At 39.7% G+C, this 12,080-nt stretch overlaps 1 protein-coding gene across 7 annotated transcripts in view; it reads left to right on the forward strand.

Moving 5' to 3' along the window:
- PLEKHH2 (pleckstrin homology, MyTH4 and FERM domain containing H2) overlaps positions 1–12,080 on the forward strand; it is a 524,875-nt gene that overhangs the window by 33,583 nt on the left and 479,212 nt on the right. For all 7 annotated transcript variants that reach the window (XR_009739349.1, XM_061432222.1, XM_061432221.1 and 4 more), the window contains 5 exons: positions 3,623–3,805; positions 5,258–6,219; positions 9,643–9,718; positions 11,037–11,131; positions 11,739–11,883. Coding sequence is in view for 6 of the 7 variants with exons in the window: in XM_061432222.1 (XP_061288206.1) it covers positions 3,623–3,805; positions 5,258–6,219; positions 9,643–9,718; positions 11,037–11,131; positions 11,739–11,883 (1,461 nt within the window). In the remaining variant the exon portion in view is untranslated. The remainder of the gene's footprint in view (positions 1–3,622; positions 3,806–5,257; positions 6,220–9,642; positions 9,719–11,036; positions 11,132–11,738; positions 11,884–12,080) is intronic.

A 12,080-nucleotide genomic window follows, 5' to 3' on the forward strand; every position in this document is an offset into this window, starting at 1 on the left:
CTGGGTTCAATCCCTGTGTTGGGAAGATCCCCTGGAGAAGGAAATGGCAGTCCACTCCAGTACTATTGCCTGGAAAATCCCATGTACAGAGGAGCCTGGTAGGCTACAGTCCATGGGGTCGCAAAGAGTCGGACATGACTGAGCGACTTCACTTAGTTTCATGGGGGGTGTTGATTATAGGATGTGTGGAAGCATTTTGTCTACTGCATGTTAGTATCTACTGCTGTCATTCTGTAAAGGGAAAAGACTCCTATTTTCTCTCTCTTAATATTTCTGATATGAGATGTGTGCAAGTTTTTCCTACACTAAGCAATTATCCAGTTCTCAACAGACACCATCTGGGTGTCCTACAAATTTAACTCACTTTGACATTATCTACTTGGATAGTACCAGATCCCTCAGCCCCACAACACTACCCACCTCCACCCTGATCAGGCACCAAACACACACACAAATACAGAGGGATATTCTTGCTTCTGTCCAACAGACTGTAAATCCAAGCTTCCCAAGATCCCTTTCTTGGGTTCAATAATTTGCTAAAAAGGGTCACAGAACTCAGTTTACTGCCTAGATTACTGGTTTATTACAAAGGATGTAATTCAGGGAGACCCAGATAGAAGAGATGCATAGGGCAAGATATGGGAGGAGGGGCACAGAACTTCCAGGTTCTTAGCAGATAAGACACCCTCCCGCACCTCCATGTGTTCACCAACTCGGAGCATCCCGAACCCTATCCTTTTGAGATTTTACAGAGGTTTCACTATGTAGGGATGCATGATTGATGAAATCATTGGCCACTGGTGATCAATTCAACCTTCAGCCCCTTTCTTCCTCCCCTGAGGTCAGAGGTAGGGGGTGGAGGGTGAGGCTGAAATTTCTAACCCTCTCATGATTTGGTTGGTTCCCCTGGCAACCCCATCCTGAAGCCATCTCAGGGCTTTCCAGAAATCACCTCATTAATATATATTCAGAAGTGTTTGAAAGGGCTTGTTATGAAAACAAAAGACACTTTTATCACTCTTAGGAAATTCCAAGGGTTTTAGGAGCTGTGTGCCAGGAACCATGGATGAAGACCAAAATATATTTCTTATGTAACACATTTCCTCTACCTATATAATGAAAAAAATTGGTGTTCCTCTGGAATTCCACATTTATAAGTAAAGCTTTAGGTCTTCATGTTGTTCACCCTCTTTGAAATAGATCGTATGTACTAAGCCTAATCACAAAATGCTATTTCCCTGATACTTTTGGCTTGCAATTCTAGTCCTCACTGGTAGCCTCTTAGTTTTGGAGGCTAAGGATTATTGATCCTTGGAACCTAGGCATTGCTGGACCTGCCTCTTAAGAAATTTGTATGCAGGTCAGGAAGCAACAGTTAGAACTGGACATGGAACAACAGAGTGGTTCCAAATAGGAAAAGGAGTACGTCAAGGCTGTATATTGTCACCCTGCTTATTTAACTTATATGCAGAGTATATCATGAGAAACGCTGGACTGGAAGAAACACAAGCTGGAATCAAGATTGCCGGGAGAAATATCAATAACCTCAGATATGCAGAAGACACCACCCTTATGGCAGAAAGTGAAGAGGAACTAAAAAGCCTCTTGATGAGAGTGAAAGTGGAGAGTGAAAAAGTTGGCTTAAAGCTCAACATTCAGAAAACGATGATCATGGCATCTGGTCCCATCACTTCATGGGAAATAGATGTGGAAACAGTGTCAGACTTTATTTTTCTGGGCTCCAAAATCACTGCAGATGGTGACTGCAGCCATGAAATTAAAAGACGCTTACTGCTTGGAAGGAAAGTTATGACCAACCTAGATAGCATATTAAAAAGCAGAGACATTACTTTGCCAACAAAGGTCCGTCTAGTCAAGGCTATGGTTTTTCCTGTGGTCATGTATGGATGTGAGAGTTGGACTGTGAAGAAGGCTGAGCGCCGAAGAGTTGATGCTTTTGAACTGTGGTGTTGGAGAAGACTCTTGAGAGTCCCTTGGACTGCAAGGAGATCCAACCAGTCCATTCTGAAGGAGATCAGCCCTGGGATTTCTTTGGAAGGAATGATGCTAAAGCTGAAACTCCAGTCCTTTGGCCACCTCATGTGAAGAGTTGACTCATTGGAAAAGACTCTGATGCTGGGAGGGATTGGGGGCAGGAGGAGAAGGGGCGACAGAGGATGAGATGGCTGGATGGCATCACTGACTCGATGGACGTGAGTCTGAGTGAACTCCGGGAGTTGGTGATGGACAGGGAGGCCTGGCGTGCTGTGATTCATGGGGTCGCAAAGAGTCGGACACGACTGAGCAACTGATCTGATCTGATCTGATCTGATATAGATATGATATAATACTTTCAAAATATCTATGTGTATATGTGATTATTAAAATATCATGAATTAGTTCTGTGAGTTCTATGGTCAATATGAGAATATTAAAAGATATATCTGAAGGAGGACACTGTTTAAAGATATTTTTGTATCTTTACTCAATTATCAGTTACTATTTAACTTTACCCTTTGGTGCTCTTTAGGAGTTGAGAATTCAATTTCTTGGAAACTTTTCTTACTATCACTGAAAACTCCATGTTTTTAATCTTATAAGCAGCAGTGCTACAAGTCCCAGAAGATGAATTAAACCCATGATTAGATGCTTTCTATCAGGCTTCCCTGATAGCTCAGTTGGTAAAGAATCCGCCTGCAATGCAGGAGACCCTGGTTTCATTCCTGGGTCAGGAAGATCCCCTGGAGCAGGGATAGGCTACCCACTCCAGTATTCTTGGGCTTGCCTTGTGGCTCAGCTGGTAAATAATCTGCCTGCAATGCAGGAGACCTGGGTTCGATCCCTGGGTCGGGAAGATCCCCCGGAGAAGGGAAAGGCTACCCACTCCAGTATTCTGACTTGGAGAGTCCATGGGATCACAAAGAGTTGGACACAGCTGAGCGACTTTCAGTTTCACTAGGTGCTTGAGAATCACTCACCTAGCTATCTGAATTCTCTGTCTAGAAACTTCCCCCTCCCCTTTTTTTCCTCTAAGTGATTAAGGTTCTCCATATCATGGTCATAGACTAAGCCCCTTTATTTGCTCTCTGATGAGAAGCACACTGAAAGCTATGGTAAGCAAAAGTTATTCCAGTGATCATGTGATATTTGCCCCAGTGATCATCTAAATTTTCCTGGTTTGTCTTGACAACTAAGATCTCATTCCCATTTTCTCACTATTAGTAGCATTACCCAACAATCAAATTTTATCAGTACATACTTGATTGGTATTTACTAATACTTGGTCCTGCAAGAAGCTGTAATTCTCTAGTTGTTTATATTTATATCTGGATTTTTGTTTGTTTGTGGCTTGAGAGCTGACTACTTTTTAAAGGATTAGAAAGTTTTCTCTTTGCAGTTAAAAAATATTTTGTACCATCAAAATACATAAGCAGATATTAAACATTGGTGTATGGTGCTCCACATTGAGGGTTCCAAGTTATTATACAGAAATAAAGATGAACTTTAGGCTTTTTTCTGGTTTAAGGAGTGATTTGTCCACGTTTTTACTTATGTTTTGGTTCTCTGTTTAACAAACTGTTATGAAAAATTCGGATCTTGATTTCGATTAATGGTCTTGCAGAAGTTCAAGGAAAGAAGTCAGTTGCTTCCACACCAAAGCTTTCAGAAGGCCAGCGTCTAAGCAGTCTGACCTTTGGGTGCTTTTTGTCCCGAGCAAGGAGTCCTCCTCAAGTTGTAAAATCTGAGGAAACAAGCAAGATATCATCTAAGGAACCTGAGTTCACGGAAGGAAAAGACATAGAAGGTATTTATGGACTAGAGGAATTTAACATTTTTTTAAAAGGAAAAATCATTTGTTAAGATTAATGCGAGTTTCAGATTAGGAATGTAACCTTCCTATTCATTATTTATTTAAAATATAAAAAATTATCTAATATTCAATATGAAATTAAATATGATGTAGCAAACTCATAAGGAAAAAGAACACCAGATGAAAATTTAGTTAACTGCTTTGATTTCCCTTTATTGCCTCAAAGAAGAAAGTATTTGCCACATGTTCAAACTCTGGACCTGTGTGCAGATTTGTACCCTTCTTTTAGTCTTAAAGCCCTTCTAAATTTTTCTTTATTTGGCTTCTGGCTTTGTCAACACCAGTGTGACTTTTCCCAAATATTTTAGAGAGACTTGAACTTGCATCTTTTCTATTTTCAGCTCCTGCTTCCTTCCTCCAAAGGAGAAAAATTATAGCCCTAAGAGCTGTCTCTATGCTTGGTTATGAACTTCTGAAAACTACATAATGTTTTTCCGTTCAGAGGGTTCCTTTGGTACTTGCTTTTATGCCATTATGTGGATTTTTTTTTTTTTTTTGAGAAGTTATTTTCATTTTTTCCCCACTTTCTAACTTTCTCACTTTCAGTTCAGTACAGCTCAGTTCAGCTGAGGTTGCCTGGACTGTAGCTCTTGCTCATCTGCAGATTTAACAACCCGCCTGATACCAATCTGTAAAACCTGTATAGCCTTAATTACGAAGATCCTGTCTGTGTTTTCATGTTTTCAAAGTTTTTCTTTTGTACTCTTCAAACTAAATTTTAAGTTTATTGTTTATGAAGTCAATGGTTCATTCTATTAGTTATGTTATAAACAAAAATAAGCCATGTCTAAAGACATTTTTAAAGACTGTTATTTTTATTATAAAGATACATTTTGTAGTTATGATTAAACCAAAAGTAGAGTGAGTAAAGTTTTTCTCTGTGTACGTTTTCTTTATGGTTTTGCAGATTTCATGTATTGAAGCTTGGGAATAAAGGTTTTTTTAAACAATAGCTTTATATTTATTATGTTTAAATTTACTTATGATTTTGAAATTTAGTAGAAAGAGGGTTGTCACTTTTTTTTGCTTCTAAAATAGAATTTTTCTAGTGGCTGCTATCTTTGATAGTCAGTGTGGCCCTGTTTTTCATTTTGCTTCTTGTATTATCTCTCCTTGGTCTATTGTCAGTTTTTTCCTCCATGTTTCTTTGTAAAAAGTAGTTTCATTTTGATACTATTCTGTTGAGTGTAAGGGCGTTGTAGTCTATAGGAAGCTTACAGTTTTCAAACTTGGGTTTAAAAAAGACATTGAACTAAAAAAGGGTAATGTAAATCAACTTGATTCAAATGAAAATTCCAATCTGTACAGTGTAGATACATAAAGCTAAATATACAGAAAGATTGTATGATTAAAGACAGCGTGCCAATATACTGTATGCTTTTCTAGAGATGGAAATTCCAGAAAAATCTGTTGATAACCAAATTCAAGAAAACAACCGAGGTCAGAGAACACTGCATCAAGGCCCTTGCATGTCAGAGCAGAATCGTAAAACAAGGACAAGCTTTGTGATGGATGGTGGCACATCCCAGAATTCTGGGGCTCCCGGGAGTGACTGGAGTTCCGATGAGGAAGATGGGAGCAAAGGAAGATCCAAGTCCAGGTACACGTCTACCCTTTCCAGCCACACATCAGAGGAGGGGGTCCAAAGTAGCAGAATGGGCAGTGAGACATATCTCACGGCCTCTGACGACAGCAGCTCAATATTTGAAGAAGAGACCTTTGGCATAAAGAGACTGGAACACAAGAAGCTGTATTCTTGGCAGCAGGAGGCACAGTGGAAGGCTCAGAATTGTCCTCTCGGAAAGGGAAATTCTGAATCAAGGAAAAAGGAGCGTGATAGTTCCTCAGACGAACTCAATAAAAAATTTCAGTCTCAGAGGTTGGATTATTCGTCTTCCTCGAGTGAAGCTAACACCCCAAGCCCTATTCTGACCCCAGCTTTGAGTCCAAAGCATCCTAACCCACTCCTTGGAAAAGGCACAGAACTAGGACCTTCCTCCACTCTGCCACCCCCCAAATTAAGGATCCCTAATATTTTCAGCTTAAGCATCGCACTAGCCAAAAGGCACCTAAGCCAGCCACAGTTAAGTTCCGACAGGATGTTTGGCACAAACAGAAATGCTATAAGCATGATACGGCCACTGAGACCTCAGGAAACAGATCTTGATCTCGTTGATGGCGACAATACAGAAATTTTAGAGACTATGGACACTAATTGCGATGATGGATTATTTTCCTACGACTGCTTGGAATCCCCATGTTCAGAGGACCAGGAAGCCTGCGACTCAGCAAAGAAAGCAGCCTGTGGCAAACCTCCAACTCCACCTCTGCACCGGTTTCCCTCTTGGGTAAATTATGTTGCTGTGCGCAGTGCACACACATTTGTTTTTCCTCAACACTCATTTTCTGGTTTTACTTTACTTCTTTTCCTGTTTCTTTTCCAGTCCAGCTTTGTTCTGACAATTCCCAGTTTTTAGAATTCAGTTTTCCTTTCTCTTTTCCCCTGAATCAGTTGAGAAATAAGACACAAGAGTAAGACAGACGGGAGATCTAGATGTTACCTTTATTACTGATGAAACAGATTTTAGAGACCTAGTGGGCGCAGGAGCCAGTACTGCACCCAGGAAGTTGCTGGGTTTTGCCACCCAGGCTCAGGCAGTGTTGGATCAACTGCCGCAGACTCCCTCCAGTGAGGCCCGGCTTCTCTAAAGCTCATGGTCTAGAGAAAGAACACATGGTTGTCTTTGTGCAACAGCTGCTTCTCAAGAGAAAGGAAAGGCGAAGGTCTGGTCTCTGCATGTCCAGTTTCTCCTTCTGGGCATTCCAGTCACATTAAGCCACTCCTTTTTCTTAGAGAGGAGAAAGTGAATGGTTGGCTAGAGATCAGGAATGTTCAATTTTTGGAGTGGCTTCTGCATGGAAGGGGGCTTCTCAGGTGGCTTTAGTGGTAAAGAATCCATCTGCCAATGAAGAAGATGTAAGAGATGTGGGTTTGATCCCTAGGTTGGGAAGATCCCCTGGAGGAGGGCATGGCTACCCACTCCAGTATTCTTGCCTGGAAAATTCCATGGATGGGAGAGCCTGGTGGGCTACAGCCCATAGGGTTGCAGAGAGTCAGGCACGACTGAAATGACCTAGCACGCATGCATACCACATGGAAATACCAGGGTGAGGAAAAAGGGTTCTCTCTAATGGTGGGTAAATTCTGGGCCAGGATACCTACTGGTCATCAAGTTTTGAACTTAATTATTCACTTGATTGACTTTAAGAGAAATTTGATTTTATTCGTCATGAGCTTATCAATCCATTGCTTTGACCAAAAGCATCTTCCTGTATCTAGAATAGTTTGAAATTTCTTCCATTGGAACATTGACGATTAATGTAGTAATTAACCTATCAATTGTGTGATTCTTGGGCTTCCTGATGGCTCAGACAGTAAAGAACCATCCTGCAATACAGGAGACTTGGGTTTGATCACTGTGTCAGGAAGATCTCCTGGAGAAGGAAATGGCACCCCACTTCAGTATTCTTGCCTGGGGAATCCCATGGACAGAGAAGCCTGGTAGGCTATGATCCATGGGGTCACAAGGAGTCAGACACGACCGAAGTGACTAACACTTTGACTTTCTTGGGAATCACTAGATTAAGAAAATTCTTCCTGAGACCTCCCTGATGAGCCAGTGTTTCGGAGTCCACCTTCCAATGCAAGGGATGGGAGTTCAATCCTTATTTGGGGAACTGAGACCCCACATGCTCCAGGCAACTAAGTCCATGAGGTGCACCTGGAGAGCCCATGTGCCACACAAAGACCCAGCACAGCCCCCCAGATAAATTCATGAAAATAATTTTAAAAATTCTTCCTATATTTGAAACAAAGTGAAATTATCTGTTTTGTAGATTGAAGTTTTCCTTCACATACTGACATAGTTTAACCTTTAGCCTCAAGAGAATCCATCTGGGTTGCAGGATTTTGAGGTTTTCAGAGTCATGTTCTGTTATTATTTTTTATTTAGTGACCGATGCAGTTTTAAGCAAATAAGGCAATTATGTTTTCCTACTATAAATTCAGACCTTGAGATGTATCTCTCTTATTTACTTTTAAAAGAACATTTCATTGCAAAGTCCACTTGAAACCACCTGCAGTTTATTACTAAATTCTAAATAACATAAAAAATGGACATTATTGGCACGTGAATCTCTGGAATTCCAATTATGTTGCCCTTTAGGCAGTTAGGAGTTGAAATTTTGCTTCTTTTATTATGTTGAGATTATGTTGGCGATTTAGGCTAGGGTTTCACATTCATTTTACTTGGCAAACCATTTTTACTGGTCTTTTGCCTTTCTCTCTTCACTTTATTTTCTGAAGCTATCCATTTCTGAAAAAGTAGTATTGTTTTGCAGAAGCCTTCTAGCACATTGGCCAAGTTTGAGGCTTTATTTCTGTTTGTTGGGTATTTTCAAGTTTCACGTTAAAGAGGTATATTCTAATCACCTCAATTTATGAAAGTTTACTTTAAGGAATTTTAGGGGTTTATTTTAAGGCAGTTTTAAGGCATAGCCCACCCTTATTGAACTGGAATATCATTCAAAAATACAACAGTCACTGTAGCAGGTCATGTGATGATTCAGCAGCACCTCTGATGGTCAGCATCTTAGAAACAGGTGACACCCATTGTCCCTGGTCCCATGGCTCAGCTTGCCCTCTCCTGTCTGCAGTGACTATCTGCTTCTCTCACGTCTGCTGACTGTCACCTTTGCCTCTCTCATGGCTTCTAAGTACCTCACTTACTGTCTTATTTTTATGTGTCTTTTTGTTCTGTCTGCTCTACTATTTGTCTCTGTGTGTATCTCACCATCACGCTGTCAGAGAAGCTGCCTCTGATTCATTCCGTCAGTGACTCTTCAATCTAAAGTGTCTCAGATGATTAGAGATTTCATGCACATTGCTTCAAAGCCCCTGGCTAGCATAGTCCTAAAGAGGACTGCCTGAGTTGCCTACTGTGTCCTGACCAGACAATTGTGCAGGTTAGGTGTGGTACAAAGTTCAGGACATGGTGACCTATGCGTGAGGAACAACCTGGAGTCCCTTTTCTCTTAGGGACAGGGCTAACAGCCTTCCAGTACCCATTTGAGAAATCTCAGAGAAGAAGAGACAATAACAACCTACTTTTGGAACAAGATTGTATAAATTCTATTGCAGTTCTCAAATTCACTTATTATTTGACTTCAGGTGTTTCTTCAACTTCATTGTAATATGAAGGTGATAGAACTTAATGCTACTTTGTATGTGCTTTCTGACTTCAAGTTTTGGCTTTCTCTTTTTCTTTAACCATATTCTAGAATGGTATATTGTTAAAGATAATATTTGTGTGTAGTGAAAGATAATAAATGGTTTCTGGCTTTATGTTACGGCCATTCAAGGTTTTCTTCTTTTTCTTGAACCATGTTCTGAAATGATGGCATATTAATGGTGGTGTTTATGAATAGTCGGGGGTTGTGAACAAGCTTCCTTTTACTTTTTTCCTGTCTCTTCAAAATAATTTAAAATACTAAGCAAAAATTTGGGAACAAAGATAATGGAGTGACTAATGGATGGAAAAAAATTCTGCAGTGCTGTTCACAGTGGCATATTTTAGTTGGCACTGGTGACAGCTTTATAATAATGCTGTATTCTGGTGACTGTTAAATGAAGAACAAATGAAAAACATATGTATTGAAAGTAATTGCTTCTTTGCTTCAAATATCCAGCTTAAATCTCTCTTTTACATTAGGAAAGCAGAATTTATGCTGTAGCCAAATCAGGCATTCGAATGTCTGAGGCCTTCAATATGGAGAATGTTCATAAAAGTAAGTGTTTTTGTATGCTGCATCATGAATGAACCTTGAGCACTTTGTGCTAATTGAAATAAGCAGTCACAAAAGACACACACTGTATGAGTCCACTTATGTGAGGTATCCAAAGTAGTCAAATTCATAGAATCAGAAAGCAGAGTTGTGGTTCCTAGGGGTTACGAAGTATTGGGGAAGGGGAGCAGTTGCTTAATGGGTATAGAGTTTCAGATTTTCAAGATACAAATGTTTTGGAGATCTGATTGACAACAGTGTGAATATGCTTAACACTAACTGAACTCAAAGGTGGTTAAGATGGTAAATATTATCTTATGTGTTTTTTACTGTAATAAAAACATTTTTTTAAAGAATAAGTGATTTTGTATTGCCATTTCACTAGCCAAGAATTTCCTAAATGTCTAAAGTCATTTGAATAAATACAGTTTTGCCAACTTTCAGAAAATGCTTTCTGAAGTTGCTGATATATATTTTAAAATTGAAATTCATGTTAGTATAGGGGCACATTGATGTTCAACTCTCATGTAGCGAGTATCTCATGATTTTACCCCAAAGAAGCTAAAGCCTGGACACTGGAATTTCAGCTGTTTAAATTGTAAAAATATTGATCTCTATGTCTTCTTTTTCCAGAGTTTAAAACACATTCCTCCTTTCTTTCTTTCTTCAAAAATTTATTATAGAAGAAATACATGCTCATTATGAAAAATAAAACCAAACCACAAAGAACTGTCTGAAATAAAAAGAGACATTTTTCTGTAGTTCCTTCTACTGGCCCCCTCCTTTCCTATCTGTAATCTGTATCTTAGAGGTAACCATTAATGTTCTATTTCTTTTTGGCTATCTATCATCGGTTTTTGCCACCCAGGAAATATATTCTAACCTTTCAATTTGAGGTTCACCTGCTAAAGGATTAAAAGTGATGATATTTTAACACTGGGTCACCAATAGGGCTCTGAATAATCAGAGAATATCTTCACGGGTACTGGTCACTGAATCAGTCAGTAGGTATCTGTACTCCTTTCCGCCTAGCCTGAGCTGAATGGAGATACCAAAGAAACAAAAGCTAAGATCCTCACTTTCAAAGAGGTTATCGGCTAGTTGGGGAGCTAGCACACTTGGGTATGTAATGAACCATGTAAGAGAGTGTATAATTTAAACTGTGGATGCCATCATTCTTAAAGTAGACTGTATAATGAATATCATGTGTTCATCCAGTGTCTCTTTAATTAGAAATTTTGTTAATTCACATTCATAAGAAATAGACCTAAGTGCTAGTTAGATCTGTTTTTTTAAAAAATCATTTTGTTTTCTGTTTCAGATTCTGTTGCAGTGCTTTCCTACACCACATCAGGACTTTATACATCTCTGATATACAAGAACATGACAACCCCAGTGTATACAACTTTGAAGGGGGTAACTCATTATTGTTAAACACGTGGGTCTCTTCGTGGTGGATCAAAAAAACTGTTTATTCAAGCTCCAAATTCCATTCTTGACATTTTACATAAACTCCCTTTATGGGGTGTTTTAGAAGTTCACACTAACACATTATTAAAAGAGAAGAAATGGAAAAATCTCGAGAAGATATTTATTTCAATCAGAGTAATAGAGGTCTGACATGCTCCGTTTTTGTTACGCTGCATGTGAGCCTCTACCCCATCCATAACTGTTGTTTAAAGGAAATAGTGTTAATGGTGTAAAGAAAACAACCAATTTAGAAAGCTCTTCAAATCACTGCCGGGGTTCCCCTCCCTTGCGTGAAGTGCCTGATTAAAATAAGTATCATCAGAAGAAAATGCATCAGATATGAACAGCCGTATGGTCTTAGGAATCTTTTGTCATTTACAAATGCCTTGCTGATTGGAATTTGGAATTTAACAAATGACTTTGATAATAGCAAGATGCTTTCTTCTATTTCTTAAAAAAAGCTTATTCCTTAACTTCTGGTAAAATTCTGTACCTAAAGAGAGAGATAACTTTAGAGATGGACACACAGGGAGGCTATTTTGTTTCTCTTTAGAAGGCGACCCAGATAAGCAGTAGCCCGTTCCTGGATGACTCCTCTGGGTCAGAAGAAGAAGACAGTTCAAGATCCAGCTCCCGGACCTCGGAGTCAGACTCTCGCAGTCGGAGTGGGCCAGGCAGCCCCAGAGCCCTGAAGCGAGGTAAGGGAAGGTTGCACACACATAAGACCGCTCCAAATAGTTCAGGATGTTTAGTGGGAATTTTATCTCTACAATAGGACTTAAAAAAAAAATCTCAAAGTACTGCTTTCCACTCATACATGCTAAGTCACTTCAGTCATGTCTGACTGTTTACAACCCTATGGACTGTAGCCTGCCAGGCTCCTCTGTTCCTGGGA

Source organism: Bos javanicus, chromosome 11 (assembly GCF_032452875.1).
Source record: "Bos javanicus breed banteng chromosome 11, ARS-OSU_banteng_1.0, whole genome shotgun sequence".
NCBI classification, from domain to species: Eukaryota; Metazoa; Chordata; class Mammalia; order Artiodactyla; family Bovidae; genus Bos; species Bos javanicus.